General features: G+C 47.4%; 1 protein-coding gene and 1 pseudogene across 1 annotated transcript in view; one reads left to right on the top strand and one right to left on the bottom strand.

Annotated features, from left to right (window-relative positions):
• STPG4 (sperm-tail PG-rich repeat containing 4) overlaps nt 1-21,753 on the bottom strand; it is a 342,310-nt gene that overhangs the window by 137,036 nt on the left and 183,521 nt on the right. Inside the window, exon 4 of the mRNA XM_086949125.1 lies at nt 9,476-9,540. Coding sequence (XP_086805251.1) covers nt 9,476-9,540 — 65 coding nt within the window. The remainder of the gene's footprint in view (nt 1-9,475; nt 9,541-21,753) is intronic.
• Nucleotides 15,794-15,912, top strand: LOC147666336 (5S ribosomal RNA; annotated as a pseudogene).

The following is a 21,753-nucleotide window of genomic DNA, read 5'->3' as shown; positions in this document are numbered from 1 at the left end:
GTTGGTATGCACGTGTTTGCTTTGGTGACTTACAGTCCATACCACCAGCCCCCCACCCCCCAAAAAAAACAACAATATAAGCTAATTTCAAAACACTTAGGGCCAGATGTAGGAGCCCTAATACCGGTCGGAAACGGCCGATTTCGGCCGTTTCTGACCGGTATTAGGGTTTTCAGATGTAGGGGGCTGAAAAATACAGAATCGGTATATTTACCGATTCGGTATACCGATTCTGTAATTACAAATGTAGGTGGCACAGTTTACAGTGCCACAGGCCCTTAAGAGTCGGTATTTTACCACACAATCCTATTGTGTGGTAAAATACCGAATTCAGGTGTGCATGCACATCTGTGCAATGTAAATTGTAAATTGATACTTGTATAGCGCACTATTCACCCGCAAGGGTCTCAAGGCGCTTGTACGAATACCGCTGTGGAACCCATCCTGGCTTTCCATGTTAGGCGTCCACTCCTGGGCACCCCCAAGGTGGAGGCCAGGCATCCTTAGCGTTGTGGGGGCCGTTGTGGAGATTAAGCAAGCTATTGCCCAGCGTTGCAGAGTGGGACTCCATGATTGGAATAGGCACCAAGGCGAGAATTATCAGGTCTGTGGAATTTTTTGAGCCCAAGACCCGCCGAGGCGGGGAATTGAACCCTGGTCCCGGGCTTGACCTCTGCATCAGGATCTGCCGCTCTAATCGTTGAGCCACACTTCTCCACAATGTGACACACAGACATGCCCTTAGGGCATGTATGTGTGCCACATTGCACACAAGCCTGTACTTGGGGTGCTAGAGGGTGTCAAAGTGACACCCCCTGCACCCTTGCAGGATTCGGTATTTACCGATTCTGTAAATACAGAATCGGTATTTCCCATTGATTCCTATGGGCTTCTAAGCCCATAGGAATCAATGGGAAATACCGATTCTGTATTTACAGAATCGGTAAATACCAAATTTTACAGATTCGGTAATTCAGATTTTAAAATTGCCTACATCTGCCCCCTTCCCATTTACAGACTCTTAAATACCGAATCAGTAAAATTCTGTATTTAAGAGTCTGTAAATGGGAATTGCCTACATCTAGCCCTTAGATCCTGTGAGCCAAATACAAACCCACAAACGCAACCTTCCGCTGTGCATGTTAATCTTTTTTCTTCCTCACTCTGTGCCTGGTCTCGGTCGCTTCCTGCAACAACTTTAAATTAACAAGCATTTACAATGCAATGGTCTCGGCATTGTTAAAGTTAGAGCTATTGGCATTGCTCATGACATTATTTTTATTTATGTTTTGGTTTTTAAAACATAAATAAATGGCATTGTCATTTACAACGCCAATAGCTTAATCGCTCGCAAATGCGAGCCCTATTGCATTTGCACCCATACAGAGCCACACACACAAAGCCACCCACACACACACACACAGAGCCACCCCCACAAGCATTCAAATAGAGCCACCCACACACAGACAGACCCACTTACAAAAAAAGCTACCCACACAGAGCCACACACACACAGACAGAGCCACACACAGACAGAGCCACACACACACAGAGCCACACACACACAGAACCACACACACACAGAACCACACACAGACAGAGCCACACACACAGAGCCACACACACAGACAGAGCCACACACACAGACAGAGCCATACACACACAGACAGAGCCACACACAGAGACAGAGCCACACACAGAGACAGAGCCACACACAGACAGAGCCACACACAGACAGACAGAGCCACACACACAGACAGACAGAGCCACACACACACACAGACAGAGCCACACACACAGACAGACAGAGCCACACACAAAGACAGCCAGAGCCCCCCCACACACACACAGAGCCCCACACACACAGCCCCACACAGAGCCCCACACACAAAACCCCACACAGAGCCCCACACACACACACAGAGCCCCACACCCACACAGAGCCCCCCACACACACACAGCCCCCCACACACACACAAATATATGGTATTGTCATTTACAATGGCAATAGGTAACTATTAGAGAGTAGAAGATAGTAATATCTTAATGTCTCGCAAATGCGAGACCTATGCCATTTTTACCCCCACCGACACACAGCCACACACACACACAGCCACCCACACAGAGCCCCACCCACACCCACAGAGCGCCACCCACAGAGCGCCACCCACAGAGCACCACACACAGAGCGCCACACACAGAGCACCACACACAAACACACAGAACACCACACATACACACACAGAGCGCCACACACACACAGCTGTTGCGTTTGAGCGTTACTAGCATGCATGGACCTGAAGCATGGTTGTCAACATTTGGGAATACCCAATGGCAAGAATTTTCTGCAGAAAAGGAGGGCGGATGCCACCTTGCAATGAGTGAGCCATGGTTAAGCAGGAAGTTTTCAACAAGAAAAACGAGCACAACCATGGGGCAGAGGCAAGAAAAGCGAGCACAACCAGGGGGAAGAGGCAAGAAAAGCGAGCACAACCAGGGGGCAGTCAAGAAAAGCGAGCACAACAAGGGGGCAGAGGCAAGAAAAGCGAACACAACCAGTGGGCAGAGTCAAGAAAAGCGAGCACAACCAGGGGGCAGAGGCAAGAAAAGCGAGCACAACCAGGGGGCAAAGGCAAGAAAAGCAAGCACAACCAGGGGGCAGAGGCAAGAAAAGCGAGCACAACCAGGGAACAGAGGCAAAAAAAGCGAGCAAAACCAGGGAACAAAGGCAAGAAAAACAAGCACAACAAGTATTTTCATATTTGAGTATCAATTTTCACAAACATAAAATAACAGAAAATTGTCTCTCGGCATATAAACAGGGAGACGCTCAGAAAAAAAAATATTTGACCGAAAGTCCTTTGCTTTGAAACTTGGATAGCGAAATTAGAATTTTTGTATTACCATGAGTTGTGTTTAATAATGCATTGAAGGATTGACCATGGAATGGGAATACCGTTCAGATGACACTTTTTAAGTACCATTGTTTCATCGTTTGCCTTGTGTACCATGTAGCCGATGTGCGAGGCCAATAGCACCTAAATACATTTTCATTTCCTGTTCCACAGGTGGGGTTATGGACAGCCGAGGGAGAGCGGGACGGAGGAGGGCTGCGGGCAGAGGGAAGGGGGAGGCGAGCGCAGGACGGAGGAGGGCCGCTGGCAGAGGGAAGTGGTGGAGGCAGGAGACAGTGTAAATGCAGACTACACTTACACAGTTGCAAACCCCCTGATGTGAGTAATCAGATGGAAGCACACTAACAGTCAGATGACTGCTGACCGCTGCAGCATTCCTACCTCATTGCAAATCACGAGCGATGCCTCATAAAAAACAGTGCCCCACACATCCGCGTTTATCTGCGGCCAGGATGGTGGGTCGTCCTTCTGCTGGGAGTGGGGCAGAGGCCACTCCTGACGGTACCGGGTGCAACTGCGGCTCTCAGGGAGGGGGAGGCTCACCCAGTGCCGCCTCCTCTGCAGGCCTTTCCATGGGCCCTCCCTGGGGTGGGAGGGGCTCCGAGGCTCCCCGGCGTCTGGTGCTTAGTGATGGTTTCCAGGCGGGGTGCTCCATAATCACTTTACAGGTTATCTCGGTTTAGGATTACTGCGATCCCGACCCGCAGGCGGATCCTGGACCGATCCCGGCGTGGAGGTGGGGTGGGGGTGGGGAGGGAGTAGGGTGCAGATAAAAACTACAGAGGAACTGGAGCCAAAGAAGCAAGATGCAAAACTAACACTGAATACTACAGACACGAGGGACACACGGAGGAATTACCAGTGATGCGCCCAGCACATCCTGCGGCTCAAGGGCCTTCGTGTGGCCTCTGCACCAGCCCCGCTTCTAGGCGCCCTGCGCTAGAGCTTACTGCACTGCCAGGATCTGCCCCACACATGACCCATCCCTGCGGAGGGGCGGTGAATCCAGGCCGCAGCCTCTCAACTCCAGCTGGCGGGCACCTTGGCATGGATACCGCTCTCCTGCAATCCATCTCTCCCCCGGGGCACAACGCTGACCCGGCCCCTCCCAGCACCCTCAGGAGGGGCTCGCCTCCCTTTCAGCGCACTCTCTACAGAGCAGCCCTCCGGGTACACTGCCTGCTAGGAACAGCCCCCGTCCAAGACCCAAAGTGCCCACTCTACTCTGGTCCCTGGAGATCTTTTGTCAGGAGTAGGTCCGTCTTCAGACCGCTGTAGCAGGTCCGCTCCTCCAACACCTCCCCAAGGGCGGCTCAGGTCGCCATGTTTCCCCAGCCTCGGCAGCCATGTTTGCAGCTACTTCCACGACCCTCCTCCACTTCCGGACCTCCGGCAACACCAACAGGGTCCCAGCTATTAGTAGCTGGTCAGGCATACAACAGCGCGGCCCTGGGCTCCGGCAGACACCACGTTAGTCAGGAGAATCGGATATGCTCCGGGGTGGACAGCATTGGCTGGGAGGCGGGTGGGAAACCAAACAGCACCACCATGTTTCTCCGAGGCGAGACAGAAATGCCTCGGAGAAACGACCCGTGATTTTCAGATTCGGGCGTGGTTTTCTTTCTCTCCTCTTCCAATTGGCTGGAAGTTTCTTTCTCTCCTCTTCCCATTAACTGGAATGTAAAATTCCAGCCAATGGGAAGAGGAGAGAAAGAAAAGAGAAAGAACACCAAAAACACCCCCCCCAAACCTTGTCTTGAACTGAGTGACGCCCCTCTCCTCCAATGGCTGGCCTCCGTTTAGGAAGCCAGCCAATGGAGAAGAGGGGTGGGTTCAAGCCCCCATACTATAAACATAAAATCTCAGCTGCGCGACACTGCTGCGCAGTGTACGCTACGTCGAGACCTAAAAAGGGCCCTGAAGTCTTTGAAGCAGACATGAATACTGCCTATCACCCACCTCTGTCTGAAAAGCTCTATTCCTTCTGAGACACAGTATGTTCTCTGAAGGACAGCTAGGCCCAAATGGTCCTACAACCTGTGCACAAAAGACTGAATCCGCTGGACACAAGGCACTATAATCTTCTGAGTATCTTAATGAAAGGTGCACATGTTCCATCCAATATGCACTATTTGTGCAGCTAGCGTCTCTACAGCAGCCAGGCCCTTTTCAGCACAAGCTGCCGAGCGACGTCACAAAGAACCAGGAAGCTAATGTGCCAGCATGTTGAACAAACAACACTGTGTTCACAAAGCTTGAACACGAGTGGGTTCACTGCACAGTCTGGGTCTGGACCCCTGGGGGCTGCTGTCTAAGCCCCTTGTCAGCTGCTCGGATCTCTCCACCTCTCGCTACACGTGGAAATCCCATTTCAGGGATAGGTCATAAAGTTAACTATTTTAGTGCGAATATTTTTTGATGTCTATACATAAGAAATATATTACACAATATTGCATGCTTTTAGTACATAGCCAGGCACCACCTGTGAGCTCCATGTTTTTACACTACAGTTTTGCATGTTTCTGCTCTGGGTGTTTTCAGCTACAGGTATCAGTGCATACTCCCACACTGTAGATTTGCACGAACCTGCACTGCAGTGCTGTACGTGCTGCACTGCTGCTCTGCACATTTTTTTATTTTGTTCTTTTGCAGTTTTATATAGCGCAGACTTGAGCCGAAGGTATCGGAGCACTTTACATGAGCACTATTTACATTCCTTAAGGCACGGGGACATTCTCATTTGCACAGAATCACAGTATATTGAGCCAACGCCGAGACTTGAACCTGGTCCCCAGTTCACGGAAGCTCCAGCCGCACTCTCTAACATTCTGCACTGGAGCTCTGGATGTGCCACATGTCCATTTGAAACATTTCCGCAACCCCAGCTCTGGACATTATTACGCTGCAGCTTTGCATGCCACTGTACTTCAGCATGACATGTCCTGCACTGCAGGTACATATTTACTTCAATGCAACTGCACACTTAGCAATCTGCAGCATCTTCTGTTGGTGCTATGGATCTGCATGGTCTACACTACATCGAAGGAAATTTTACCATGCCGTCCTGTGAATTCTGCACTGCATAGTTGCACATTTCTGTATGGCAGTGCTGCATCACAGCTGTACTGGTTCCCAACACGCCAGCCCTCCCTGTTTTGCAATGCTTGCTGCACACACACACATACTCTGTACGTACACAAATAAACACACACAGACACTAGACAATACATGCATATTAGACACTCGTTCCTAAGACACATCACTTTAACTGCACATTGTACATGGCCACACACAAAGTAGCACACACAGGCACGCTAACTATGAACACAACTGCATCTCATTCACAGATCACAATCACTGCTCTAAAAAACTCCTGCACACACCCTGCATATATGCTCACACAGCATGCATATTCCTTTCCCTTTACACCCAGCTGCATACTGCACACACACACACACACACAATCACTCAAGTGTTCCATACACACGCAAACACTGCTGCACACACACTTGCACCTCCTCTGCCCCCAGAAACTTCCACCATGTGGGCCCTTGACAGATCCCTCCTGAATAATGGGGGCCACCCATTGGCGAGACCCTGGTGCCAGTCTGCTGCTGGCCCACAATAAGAACTGTCTCTGGTCACTTCTATTTATCCTGATGAGATCTTCAAATGGTGTACTCCGACTGTGCGGCCAACGCTGCAGCTGAGAGGGAGCCTTTGATACTTTGTATCATGAGAGAGACGATAAATTAATGCATGCATGAGGGGCTCTCCCACCTTCAAATAAATAGAATATTTCTGCTTGTTTGTGTGGATCAAGATTTATGTACTTAAGGTTGCTTTCCAGTACTTTGGAGACTCAGTATGTAAGAGAAAGCAGTTTTCTCTTCAGACGAGGAGCCAGTTGGCCTTCATTAGAATTTCTTCATCAGCCCCCATACTGGAGGTATCTAGGTTGCACCCTTTACATGGTTTACCTTGTCCTGATGAAGACACATATTTAAGGTCCTAACTGGCCTTCTGTCCCTTTCTTTGGGTTTCAAACTCAACAATTCCCTGTTTCTACAGCCTGAATTGAATACAAGGTCCATAGGGAGGCAAAATTGACACAAAGCAATTACCTCTTAAGAGTGTAACAGAATCGAATTGTTTGAAGTTATATACAGACAGGCTATGTTTCAGATAAGATTGATTATTTTAAGGGACTTTTTCTTCTCCTTTTTTTAGGTTGAGCATTTGTGACCTGTTGTAACTTCTCTTGTTGGCTTAAAGCCATCCCCCTGCTTTCTATTTGTTTGGTTTAGTGTCCTTTAAAAATCCTTAATTGCTAGTGGTTAGTCCTGCTTCTTTGTCCCTCCTTATTCTCTTTCATTCCTCCCAGGCAGCAGGGACTAAGTACTGAATCATTACACTTTGATTGTATAGATGCTCTTTGGGGGGACTATTTTCTTCTTCGGTTTGTCCTCAGTGCCTTAGCTGCTTGCATTTCATGATCTTGCCAGTGCTCTGAGCTCTGCCTTTCTGTATACAGACATGGACAGGCTCACTGGTCGCACAGCTGCTCTTCCTGCCTTTCAGTTTTGAGCATGATGGAAAACAGGCCTTTCATTTACCGAGCAGGGATATGTGAAGCAGTTTAAAAGCACAATTCAACATAACACCAGCAGGAAATTTGAGCGTTTTATTCCTCTACAAGAACATGCTCACACACAGCCAATCGCCATTTGGAGCTGCCCTGGAAAGTGTGGCTGTAACTAGACTGATCCAAACCTATATGTGGAGGAAGATAATAAACGTGCTTTCATCCATATTCAGCAGCACAGCATGTCTCTCTTTGAATGTTAACAATATAGCAATTAGAAAAGATAGAGCTTGTGCCTTTAATCAAAAGAATGCAGCATTTTATCAGAACATTTTCCCCTCCATCTCTCTGCCTTGATAGATCCCACGACCACCCCTCTTCAGTACTTCTCTGGCTCAGAAAGTGGCAGGCAGCTGGACAGGGTAGGGCAACTGTTTTTGGGTTTCTTGGTGAGGCTCTCACCTCTCGCTGCCAGATAATATTAATAATAATAATAACTTTATTGCGTGATTAATAAAAATCTTTGCAATGACTCTTTAGAAAAAAACATTGGAGTAAATACATGATCAACAGTTAAAAACAATAAAAGGGAGTTAAAAATGTGGACAAAAGACCCATGCAAACTGTTGCAATACATTGTGATTGTAAGAAAGAGTAGTTCAAGGTTTGCTGAGTCTTTGTTAGTCAAAAAAGAGTTTTCTTAAGGTGCAAAAGCAGGTCTTTTTGAGTCAAGTTCAATCGCTGGGTTCTGAATTTTGGATCGTGTTAACTGTTTTCATGAAGCGCACTAGACTGCAGACTAATTGGATATCATCTCCCTTGAAGCTGATCAACAGGGCTTGTCTGTGGGTTCGCACATCGTTTTGATTCCAGAGCTGCGTTAGTTGGCCCCTTCGGGCTCTGTCTAGAGCTTTGCAGCTGCATAACAGATGCAGAACGTCCTCCATTGGGTTGTCGCAAAGCCTGCAATTGGTGTTCAATTCCTGGCGTTTCCATGGGGGTAGATGTACTTTTGACGGAATTACCCCCATCCTCAGCCGCAGGAAATCTTCCTTCACCTTCCTTGAGAAGCTGGTACTGAGGTATGGCTGAGGTAGGGGGCTAGTGTAGCCTTGAATCACGAACCACCCATGTGATCTCCTGGTTAGTGCTGCTTTGTCTTCTTCCATGGAAAGAGTTTTCACTGTCTTGTTGACAAGGCACTTGAAGCACTTTTGTGAGCAGCTCGAGTGCCAGAGGTCTTTTAATGCAAGAGATTTTATAGCTGCCTGAAGGTAGGCCGCGGCGGGGGATCCGTTGTTTGTCTCCTGCTCTTTCCAAAGGTGGACGTTCAAGGAGTCTGGTTCAGCGTTCTTTATTTTGTGCCAGCATTTAGCATATGCGCCTTTACGCGCAATTTGCTGCTTCTGTAGTCCAAACTCCAGTCTTAACTGTGCTGGGGAGGTGTAGGGGGGGAGTGAGAAGAGTATTCCCGAGTGTTTTACTCGCCACATTGTCTAGAATGACCTTGTCTCTCCCTCCGCTGCCAGATGATTACTTAAGGTCCCTACAAGTGGGGCTGAAAGTCCTTCACTGCGAGTTACCTTCGTAGGGAGGGAAACATGCTGCAAATGTAAAATTTGTTTACATTTATTTAGGCAAATAATTTTGCTCAATCTATTCATTCATGCCAAGGAACATCTGTGCGATATGTGAGACTCAGGTATCCCTCTGCAGAAGGTGGGTGGGGGGGGGGGGGGGGGGGGGGGGGTGTATCATGTTGCGTTACACCACTGCCTGCATTGAAAGAGTACCCCGGTATGATGATTCATAATGGCTGGTATTCAACACGGCAAACTTGTAAACAGAGGCCTGAACTCAAAGCACTACAGGAATCATACTAAACTGTGTCTACCACAATATATGACTGGGACAGCTTATGTCACATGCCATTTACAAATAAATGTTTTGTGAAAAAGAATATTATTGTGCTCACCTTGACGGAAGTGTTGGGACTGGAGGTCTGGTAAGCTCATATTGCCAAGGAGCAATGTCTATATCCTGAAATTAAAAATACAAAAAGAGTTGAGAACAGTCACACATAAATTCCCAAGCACAGCTGCATGTTTTGCCACAGATAAAAAAACATCCAAGTGCATTTGTGTGGTGGAGGAAGGAATGCGTCCACAAAAACAAAGTCATTATTGCTGACACTGCAGAGGCACAAACTTGCGCCAGAGTCTGTTAGAGCATTGGCCTGACCTGCATTATCTTTGCTCCAGACTTACTAACCCTTCATATACCGAGGCCTAACCCAAAACTGACTATAAGACGCCTTGCCTAGCTTTTATCTTAAACCACTAACCAGGCAGTGAGAGACGGAGAGGGCTTTGGCAGAGTGACTGGGGTAGGGGGTTAGTAAGGACAAGGCATTTGGGAGCAGGGAGTCAGCGAGAGGCACTGTTGCACAAGTGGGCAGAGGCACTGGACACAAGTTGAATACGGAAAGGGAGTTTGTAAATAGTGAATTGAGCTAGATATAGCTCTGGTAGAGCGCCACTAGCGTTAATTTCTGTTTCTAAATATCATAACTCACTTCTATGATGTATCAACAGTTGATAACAAAACTCATTACCCATTGTCATTACATCATAAAGGCCTTCCACATCGTGAAGGCAGTGTCCCTGAGAGCCTGGTTGTGCAGTGCGGCTTGTCTGCTTTCACTAAAATCAGAAACACAGCTGCAGGAGTGGGTAGGAAGACAGGGAAGATGGTGGGGGCTGCTTAAGGAAGGCAGGTAAGGTATTTATTTTGTACATTTGGGAAAGGGAGGAAAGAGCATGTTATGCATGGCTCTGCATTACTCCTCTGACCATGCGTAGTAGTTGAAAGCAGGGGCAGATGATTTTGGAGGCAATAAAACTATAGATTGGTAAAAAGTGAATTATGGGGATGTTTTTCACCTCAGGCTTTTGAGAGACTTCATAGGCAGCTCGAGCTAAGCTTTTGTTGTCTATTCAACATCATTGAAAAACATCCCTGTAATTCACTGTTACACAGTTTTAATTCTATACATTGTGGATGGCTCTATCATTTATTTCAATTTCTGAATCTCATAATCCACTGCTATAACATGTTATGTTATGTTATGTTAAGCTCCATTTATAACGCGCACGGATACTCGGAAGTGTATGGAGGAGACAGAGGGGTGCAGACCAGGCTAGATGGTTACTTGAATAGCAAGGTTTTTAGCTGCTTTTTGAACAGCCTGAGGTCGCCAATGTTCCGAAGCTTGAAGGGAAGGGCATTCCAAGCCTTGGCTGCTCTGACAGAGAGGGAGCGGCCTCCCATTCTAACAAGGCTGCACCTGGGTATAACAGCGAGGAATTGTCCTGTGGAACGTAAATGTCTGGGCGGCACATAGAACTCAAAGCGTCTCCTGAGATACAGAGGCCCGCCTTGTAGCGAGCACTGTGGGCAAGCGTAAGAGCCTTAAACAAAACATGTTGGTCTACCGGGAGCCAGTGAAAACCCTGTAGAGTCTGCAAAGTGCTAGACCTTCCAGGAATACCCAGTAATGCTCTAGCAGTCGCGTTCTGCACAATCTGCAGCTTTTTTAGCTGTTATGCAGGAAGACCGATGTAAAGAGCATTAGCGTAGTCTAAACGTGAGGTAGTGAGAGCACGGGTCACCATTTCTTTAGCCCCTTTGGGCAGTAGGGTCAGAAATCTCTTTAGGAGTTTTCAGTGTACTGAAGCACACACCGGCTAATTTATTGATCTGCCGCAGAAATCTGAGGTCCTCACTGAACCAGATCCCTAAGTTTTTTGCCGGGCTCCCCATTGATTTAGGCATGGGGTAACCCACGGGCCAAATGTCCTCGATAAAATGCGGGGAAAGGATCTGGAAAGATGCACCTCAGGTTTCTCCTCGTTACATTTGAGTTGGGCCTGCGCTAACCATTTAAAAACGTCCGCAAGACAATTTTGCAGCATTCGGGGATCGATCATTTTTCTTCCACGTGAAGAGGAGCTGGGTATAATCCGCATAGGCTATGATCTTAGCACCCAGCTCCTCCACCAGATATATAAGCGGCGTCATGCAGACATTAAAAAAAGGAGGGCTCAATGTTGAGCATTGAGGAACCCCCGTAGTCAAACTTCTCGGTGTAGAGGAGAATGGAGGCAGCCATACTTGCTGTGTTCTGTTCGCTAGAAAGGATTCAATCCACTCCCACACCAAACCAGAGATGCTGATGTAAGATAGCCGGGCCAAAAGTTGACGGTGCGGCACAGTGTCGAACGCGGCAGAGCGGTCTAATAACACCAGAGTCGCTCTTTTATGGACCAGAGGTGTGGAAAAATGTTCCACTGCTCTAAAGAGCCAGTTATTGAATCCACCTACAGCTTCCAACAGAACCCCAGAAATACCCGGGTGGGTATCTGTCAAGACTCTGCCATGGGCAGCAGACTCAATGCGAGGGGGAGGTCTAGCCTTCAAAACCCTTGTAGGTGAATAGGATGGCTTGATGGTCCATGAAAATTGAATTAGGAAATGATCAGACCAGGGAACAGGGAGAGGATCCTGTACAACTAATGGAAAGTTGGAGCAGACCACATCTATGGTATGCCCCCCACTATGGGATGGAGAATTAATCCATTGGGTCAGATGGGCAAGATCCAAGGAATTATTCAGATCTCTTGTGTCAGTAGCCTCTCCGCAGTCCAAATGGATGTTGAAGTCTCCGAGAAGTAGATAATTAGAGTAGTGCAGGGCTCTGGGCACAATACCTTCATGAAAGGCTTTAAGAAAGGAGCTCGAGGGACCAGGAGGGTGATATAGCAGGGTGGCTCCCAATAAAAAATGCAGCGAGATGGTGAGGGAGAAGTCCAAAGCTTCACCCTCCATGATATGATGTGACTCTACCGGCGTGAGAATCCAATTTTCCCCAAAGACTACTGCAACCCATCCTCCTCTGCCTGTTTTGCGGTCATCCCTGGCCATTGTATACCCCGCAGGGAAGGCCAAGGCAATGACAGGAGCTGAAAACTCGTTAAACCATGTCTCTAATATAAATAGCTGATCTAACTGGCTATCTACCAGCAAATCAAAGATGTCAGGAGCATGTTCAACCACGGACCGGGCATTAATCAAAGCAGCTTGAATACAGCAACCATTCAATAGGGCAGAAGGGTCATGACTGGGTAAGGAAATATAGTCCAAGGTGTGATTAAAACGGTAATTACAAGCCGACAAATGCTAGAAATATTGTCCAGCACCGTCCATACATGGCCGCACTTGCTCAAGGATGCACCAATCGCCCCATTTCTGCGCGGCTCCAGGACCTGCATACAGTAGGCAAATCAGATGGAAGACGGGCAGCATGGCTGGCGATGGCTGCTTCCGGGACGCTGACGGGCGCAGACGGGCTTGCCTTAGGCGCGCCTTCCGCGCCTCCGCTGAGCATCCGCGCAACGTGCATGATTTATACCAAAATTCCCCCAACAACTAGAGCGCGGCCTGAACAAGATGGCGGCCTAGGTTGTCTCTACGGGATTCCAGGGGTTGTGTGCTGCATTTGTGCAGGTAAGCAATCGATTTTTAAAATAACAATATCAAGTTTACAGGACAATAGCAGCATCAATTGATATAACATAGCAGCAGTTCATAACTACACTGGTTACCCAATGTTATGACACCAGAAAGGCCTTCCAGGCCATGCTGACAGGCCTTCCTGGGAGACTGTCAGTGCAGTGCTGTTTAACTGCTTTGACAAGCAGAAAGCAAAGCTGCAGGAAGAGAGGCAGGAATTATGGTGGGGTTGGTTAAGGATGGCAGGTAAGTTTTTTTTTTTTACCTTTGGCATAGAATACATAAAGGAGGCCATGTTATATATGACTCCCCCATTACTCCTCTGCCACAGCGTAGCAGTTGAGGGCAGGGGCAGATGATTTTTTGGGCCATATATAACATAAAAATATAGGTAGGTGAATTATGGGGTTGTTCTTCGCCTCAGGCTTCTGAGTGACATCATAGACAACTCAAACTTCTCACTCGCTGTCTCTGTGATGTCACTCAGACTCCCTCCGTGAAAAATATCCCTGAAATTTACTGTTACCCAGCTCTAATTCTATATATATATGAGGGTCACCCATGGCAGTGGTAATTGGGTGCCAGCACTACGCTGTGAGTGGATGGTGAAGTTGGCACACTGTCGTGGGCATGTGAATGTGGAAGATCTTCGTAAAAAACAAAATAAACTAAATAAATTAGCCCAACACGAAAGATGAGCTTCATCACATCATCAATCATAGCCCCCGGGGACCAACAGAGAAGGGGCTGATCAGAGCAGCTGGCTGTTTACACTTCCACAAGTAACATCCAAAAAGCCTGTGAGGCTGGCCCGCCCCTCTTCTCCTGCAGCCAGTGGGACTGGAGAACAATATGACAGTGAGCAGAGAGAAAGGGGAGGGCAGAGAGGAAAGACGTGGCGTTATTGGACTGGTAGGGAGGGATGGAGTGAGAGCAAAGAGATTGTGAGAAAGAGAATCAGAGTTGAATGGCGGAAAATAAGAGAAGTAGTGGAGCATAGGTCTAAGAAAGATAAAGAGAGGTCGAGAAAGTGAGACAGAGTAGAATAGACAGATATGGGGAGACATGGAAGAGGATGAAGTAATAAGTTAGGGGTGAGAAAAAGTGGAGGCAGAACCAGAAGAGAGAGAGAGAAAAAGAGAACGATAAAAAGAGGGTAAACCACAGAGAGGGAGTAGGGGTACACAAGAGACAGCAAAAGATGGAAAAAGGAAGAAACAGAAAGATAAAACAGGTAATGGCATGGAAGGATAATGAGAGACAATGAGAAGGTTATCAAAATGTATTTTTTCTTAGCTTGGGTTGTGTTTTGGCTATTAGAGTCAATCCAGATCCCTGGCTCTGCTCTGGCTTGGCACTTAATTTCTGGGGCTCCCTCACCTCTAGGCAGGTCTCTGGTCTTTATACAAATGAATGCAAGCAAATATTTCAATAAGCAATAAAACATTCCAATTAATTGGATTGAGTTTAAGTAAACGTCTGTCTCGCCACCTTGAGGTATTATGGGCTATTGTCCTCCTCCTGTTGCACTGTGACATTAGAATACAGAGAGTATGGGTGGTAGCTTCATGAGGATTTGTAAAGTTAAGGTATCATTCTACTTAAAATAAGGGTTACAAAGAAGTGCCTGCTCTCATTATTCCTGTATATGCCCTTAACAGGAAAGGTCCATTATGGCAAAGAACACCTGATACACCCCTTGATTTCATTGAGACGTTTTTTTGTTGTCCTCTTCCCGTCAACCATAACAATGCTCAGGGCACTAAAGGCACTGAGGGTATGCACTCCCCAGTTTGCAGAGAGCGCTGCTGTGCACTCCAGCTCCTCAGAGTAACACATTTTTCATTGTGATATGGTGATGCCTGTTTTGGCTGTAGGGCTTTACCCACACACCCATAGGAATAAGCCGTCACTGTCAATGAAACTCTCTTCCTCCAGCCACCCCTAGCTCATACCACTCCATTATCTTCAAAAGTACAGTACAAGAGACACTAGTAAAGCTAAACAAGTCTTTAAAAAAATGCTCCATTACCTAATAGTCCCTCCAGTCTTTCTCCTTTTCCTAACAAAGTGGAGATGACCATCTCCACGACAGAAACAAAGAACAGGAGAATGCTGGGACACCTAACCCCACCCCCTCCCACTGGGAGTACATAAGCTGTACCAACCCCGCATTCCGCCTGTTCCTTTTTTCTGTCTTCTGACAGAATGGGACATGGATTTTGCTAGTTCTTACCTGTTTGCAGTCTTCTTTGGATGTCTTCGTCGGGCTGTTGGGCTGTCCTTGACCTCCTACTGGGCTTGCTGGGAGCCACGTTGGTTGGCAGATGACCCTTTGCAGCGGGGGACCTCATTCCTCCCAGTCTGTTCCGGGTTGGAGGGCGCATCTTTCTGTGGCATGGCTGGTCTGTGAGACGTGCTGCTGCAGCTGCTCTGGAGTGTCCCGGTCCAGTCTTGGTGGTGCCCTTGGGCTTCTTGGATGGCTGATGGGGTCCTGCTGGCATCCCTCCCTGGAGTCCCTGCAACTCTCCGTTGTGGAGAGGGGGTGGGCCTGGCTCTACTGGCCTGGGAGTGCCAGGTGCTGCAGTCTTTTCTCTTCTGTCTGGCGTTGGTTTGCTGGAGGGTGCATGGGCTGGCTGGTGGGGGCAGTAGGTGTGTGGTGCAGTCTCCCTGCTCGGGAGGTGAGTACCGCATAGAGTTTTCTATTTCTGGTCCTGATTCTGCCTTTGGCCGTACCTCCCTGAAAGCACCTGATCTCGTCCGATCCCAGAAGTTAAGCAGTGTTGGGCCTGGTCCGTACCTGGATAGTAGACTTCCTGGGAATACCAGGTGCTGTAAGCTTAGTAGCCTGTAGCTATAGCACCCATTTTTTCCTGTGTTATGGTCTGCTTTGGTGGGGCCTGGTTGTTGCCTTCTCTGGGTGGCCGCCTGGAGGTGCCTGTTGTTGTTGTCTGGCCTTCCTGTGCCCTTGCCTTATTATTTTTGCCTGGTCTAGTCTGCTCTGATGTTGAGTTGGGGTGGACCTGGTTGGTTCCGGAAGGGGTTTCTGCCTGGGTGTTCCTTGGTGTTGCAGGCTGTTGGCCTTTTTGTGTCCCCGACACCCTGTTTGTCAGGTTTCTGCATCACCGCGCCTACCTAACTGTTAGGAACTACAACTCCCATGAACCTTTGTTATGGGAAGTATATGGGTGGTGGTGACAGGAAGGAAGTTGCACGTAATTTTGAGTCCGTTTTTAGTTTTGCTTCGTGTTGGGAGAAGACCGGACTGCTGTAGCGTCGTGCTGCTGCTTGCGGTTGGAAACTTCCTGAATCTGAGCTCGCCCGTTTATATTGAGGTACTGTGAAGTCGGAGGCCGCTGGGAGCATTCTTGCTCGCGCGCTTTCTTGTTTTGTTTGTTTAGTCCTTGGTTTGGAGGTTACGCATCGGCTGATGCGTGCCATTACCGGGAACAGCTGAGCTGGTTTTCTGTTCCGCGGAACTACGCGGCGGCTGCTGCTAGTTGCCGTGAAGGCTTCGTTACCGTAGAATTATTTCTCCTTAGAGATCTTGGAGAAGTGGAGTATTGCGGGGTTTATGATTCATCCCCGGGTGTTCTTCCCAATTACTGTTATGACCGGAGTAGTGTGGTGGTCACAACTACCTATTGCCGGTTAATGGAATTGTATATTGCCATATTGATGTAGTGGAGCGTGGTGGTGGTCGCAACCACACGTTACCGTTTCATAGTCTTGCAAGATGATGAGTTAAAGTGTACACCAACGTTTTATTCTCCGTTTTGAGTGGATATGTATTCCTCTTCATTACAGTGAAAGGAACTTTGCCTAATCGAGTGTCAAAAGAGTATTTCCTCTAAAACTCTTTTAAGGTTTTGAACTACTGACAAGTGAATTACTCAAGGTTGAAAATAGAGAAACTTGTCGTTTAATTAGGGGTCATTACAAGGTCCATCTCCACATTATATGGTGTGTATCCTTAAGGGCTTTTCTGAGTTCAAAGACTGCTAAGTGATTAATGTGATAACCAGTGTGTTTCATTGCAGGAAGCTGGACTGATTCTATCTTATGCATGTTGGAGGAATGTGTACAGCCTCATAAGGTATTCTTAGTTCTAGCGAGAATTATTGAGAGTAGTAGTAAGTTGATTGGTGTTATAATTCTTATGCTCTGTCATTTCAGATCCCTTGTCCCTGCTGACCCCTACCCTTCCCCGGTCTCTTTTCATTATATATCCCTCGCCTGATGGTTCGAACCCCCTGTGTACTCATTCGGGGTGTTGGTAACATCAGGAGGTGGACCCCTTTATTCATCGATCGGATCCTGTGGAGCGGGCCCTGACACTGTTGCTTGGTCGGTATTTGGTTCTCTGTTGTCTCTCTCTCTTTCAGGGCATGTTTCCAGATGGCCTTCTGCCCAGCATTGCACTGGTTGCCAGTTTCTGGGCTGGCTGGTGGGGGCAGGTGGTGTGTTGTGCTGTCTGTCTGTCTACTCGTGCATAGCGGTTTGTCTCCTGTTCCGGATCTCTGGCCCTGTCCTTTGGGGTACCCGGCCTCCCGGTTGCTGGTTGTCAGGCACCGCATTCCTCCCTGAGGGTTCCTTACACCCCTCCCTCCCTGACAGCCGGCCTTCCAGTTGGGGGCTTGGTAGTTCAGGCGAAATGCTGGGTTGGTACAGTTTATGCACTCCCAGTGGGAGGAGGTGGGATTAGGTGTCCCAGCATTCTCCTGTTCTTTTTTTCTGTCATGGAGATGGTAATGTCCACTTTGTAATTGCCACAAACAAAGCAGCGTCCCCAGGAAATTGTTCAGAAAAAATAATGTTTTTTAGAAAATATTTCCTATTCCAACACTATTTCACTCCCAGTAGCATAAGTCATTATGTAAAAGGTAAGTGTTCAGATATTAATGAAAGCCCTAAGAGTTTCAGGACAGGGTTTCCTGCACACCAGTCCAGGGGTTCAAATGTAGAATAATGCATTTCATCACTTCCAAACAGGGCCACATCAGAAAGGCTGATTGGATGCAGCTATCTATGTACCTTAGATCCTCCTCCTCACCCCTCCTAGCAACTACCTAATGTCTGTCAAAGTGTGGAAGTGCAGAGGGCATGTCAAAGGCACATATAAGGCAAGCCCATTTTGCTTGTCCATGCCTAGATCACACCGAATGCCAGAAACCCTGCTCATCCCACTCCCACAGCTACCATGCTCGTCCCACTGCATCTTCAACCTTGGCAGCTGCTCCACGCGCTGTTGCCTCTCCATACCACACAACACAGAGGAAGCATTCTCCTGAGCTTCCTGCAAGTTTTCATGCATGTAACCACACCCAACACTCACCACACAGACAGCAACCAGCGCTCCACTCTCTGACCCTCACACAAGCATACAACAACTCACACAGTACTCCATACTTGCATGCTCCTCAACACCCACTCATTCATCAAACACACCACAGAGATCTGTGACCTGCTACACAACAATGCCCCTGATCTACTTTTTCCTCAAGAAACATGGCAAACTCTACATCAGCTCCTGACTTCACCACAGCCACCCCCAGGCTACAAACTTACCATGAAAGACAGGCTTTAGAAGCCCGGAGGTGGAATCACCATCATCCACAAGAACACCACCAGCTGCACCACATCCACGGGCACATCATCTTCCAACATAGAACACCAGTCATTCAAGCTCCACATCATAGCCAACTTCACCCTAGGTGACACTATTATCTACTTACCACAGGGGCTGTGCACCAACTTCACCAACACCATCACAGACATTGTCAAAACACTTGCCCTCGATGCTAGCAATTACATCCTACTCGGAGACCTGAACTTTCACCTGGAAGACCACGGCAACCCCAACTCAAGAGCACTAATTAAAAAACCTGGAAGCCTGAGCCTCACCTAATGAGTAAAGACACCTACATGTCGCCAGACACCTCCTGGACCCTATTTTCACCAACTTCGGCAACATCTCAATCAACGAACCCACAGCAGTTTATTGGACAGACCACATGCTTGTCATTTTCAGCATCCCAGTCCAATGCGCGTGTACCACTGCCATGCTAGCCCACCAAAACTGGAACAGCATCACTAACAAGGAATGGAACACCGCTCTCATAGCTCAATGACCCAAGCAGAGCAACAGACTCTCGATGCCAAGAGTTTCAACAATTAGATCACCTCCTGCACCAACTCCCTGGACCCCCTCTAACAGAACAATACAAGAAGATCCTGGTCCCAGGCCAGTTCAAACATGGAGGAACTAAGACTGATAAAACACCATTGCAAAAGACTGGAGTGCCAATGGAGAATGAGCCAGGATAATGCAGACAAGCCCATGTTTAAATCCACCCTGAGACCCTACCACCAAATGATTCAGACCACCTGATGTGCCGCTTTGATGTACTGCATCAATGCCAGTGCCACCAGAAGCAAAAAAACCTTCGCCATTGTTAAAGCTTTCACCTCACCATCGGTTGCCTCTAACTCAATCACTACCTCGCAGAACCTCTGCAACAGCCTCTCGCAATACTTCAGCAACAAAATCACAACCCTTTACAGTAACTTTAGGCTACCACCAAGCCCGGTAGACCTTGCCAGACCCCTCCCGAACTTATCCAAGGAACCAAGGATAACCAAATGGCCTGTCATCACGTCAGGAGACACGCTGCCATCATGAAGTCCATTTACTCAGGGGCTCCTGCCCGCACTGCACCTACTGCAACCCATCAGTGTCATGCTCACACCTATTCTGAATGCCTCCAACTATTACGCCACTTTCCCATATGCTTGAAAACATGCAACTGTCCTCCCTTGCTGAAGAAACCCTCTGCGTACCCTTCAATGCTAGCCAACTACAGACCAATCTCCCTGTTACCACTCCTAGCCAAGGTCTTAGAGAAATTCATCAACTGATACCTCACTGAATACCTCAACATCCACCAACTACTCGAGTAGTAAACACCAAGTATTTGCAATCTGATAGGTCTGAAATTTTAGAAAGTTTGACCTATTGGAATTGTAAATGACAATGCATTTTGTTATTGCTGGTTTTTTAAACACAAATAAAAGGCATTGTCATTTACAATGTCAATAGCTAAAAATCTCACAATTGCGAAACCTATCGCATTGCAAACGCTTGTTCTTTTCAGTGTCTATCTAATGCTATCCTGATTGAAAAAGTACATTGTTTTCACTGGTGCCAGTTATATTGCGGCTGTCATGTCGTAAAGTTACCTTTCAGGCAGGCCAGGGCAGTAAATTCCGTTCCGCTCATGGAATTTTCCAAATTTCGGTAATTTTGCGTTCCGCGGAGAATGCAGAATTGGCAAAAATTGCAAAACATTTTGCGATCTGCTGCTTAGAAATTTTTTTGCTTGTTTGCGCTTTCAAAATGTGTATTTGCAGGAAAAATGCACTGCGAACCGGCGGAACAAGCAATTCCGTGTGTTTGCGGAACTTTTGCGTGCTCACAGAGATTTTTTACTGTTTCGCTGAGCTTTGCGTGGCGCGACTACGCAAATTCCGGCCACCCCTACTTTCAGGCTTGTGCATTTCAGAGCTTGGATAGGTTTGTCTCCTGGTCCATGCCAGGAGCACCTCAGGGGCACTGCAAGGTTCTGCACCTTCAATACATTTGTAATATGGAGAGTGGCTATCTCACTGTGAAGTGCAGGCGCTACATGTTTGCTCTGACAACTTGTTACGCTTTCTAGAAAGATATCACATTGAAATGCGCTTAAATGTATTTGCTCACCAGCTGTTGAAGTAAACAGGAGCATTTAGGGCTTCTTTAGCCTCTGGGCGCGTAGGTCAAAAGAGTATGACGCTTCTATAAATCTGCCTAACAGTTCCAGAGTTTGATTCCCACCCTAGGGCAGTGTTTTTTTATTACAAGTTACAACCATGCACACCAATAAGTGCAGTTTTCTGTTTCTTCGACAGCTGTGAACACACTTGACAGAGTTACACTTTTGAGGGTTAAGTGCTAAACTGTACAACTTCCACAGAGACCCTTGCCAGACATTTCAAAAGCAAACGCTTTGCTGTGTTTATTGCAGCATTCGTTATCCTTTATTGAAACTCTGCCAACCAAGTAGGGAGAACACTAGGAGAGAGAAGATGTATTCTAAATGCGCCTAAATTGTGATTCTGGTAAGTCAAAGTAAGGTACAGGTGATCCTGGGCATTCTTCTGTTATTTTAATTACCTAGCAATTTTAACCAACAAAGGGAGCGCTGCAAAATATCCCATGGGCAGTTAGTGGTTCATTGTAACTTGAGTCAGTTGGTCAGGATAGCTGATTCTTCATTCAGTCCATTAACACAACGGAGTCACAATGTTGAAAAGTTATAGTGAGCAGCTAACTGTCCATGTGATATTTTGCAGCGCTCCCTTTGTTGGTTAGAATTGTTTTGTAAATAGGCAGGGTTCATGAGCAGTAGGACCCTCTGTGGTGAAGCGCCACTCTTGTTGATTGATCTACTACTATCACTTGTGCATTCTGTTTGGGCTATTACTGCTCTCCATGTAGTTTGGTTATTTCATTTACCATTTTCAAGTAACCCCACACTGAGTCAACCTAGGACCCTTGCATACCAGTGTAATGTATTTATATTCTTAATATATTTCGTCATGTAGAATATCACAATCACTAAGGCAGAGTGTAGTAAGGTGGTT

This window comes from Lissotriton vulgaris, unplaced genomic scaffold (genome assembly GCF_964263255.1).
Source record: "Lissotriton vulgaris unplaced genomic scaffold, aLisVul1.2 SCAFFOLD_590, whole genome shotgun sequence".
NCBI classification, from domain to species: Eukaryota; Metazoa; Chordata; class Amphibia; order Caudata; family Salamandridae; genus Lissotriton; species Lissotriton vulgaris.
The sequence above is the reverse complement of the archived record's forward strand: the minus strand, read 5'-3'. Positions and strand labels throughout refer to the sequence as shown.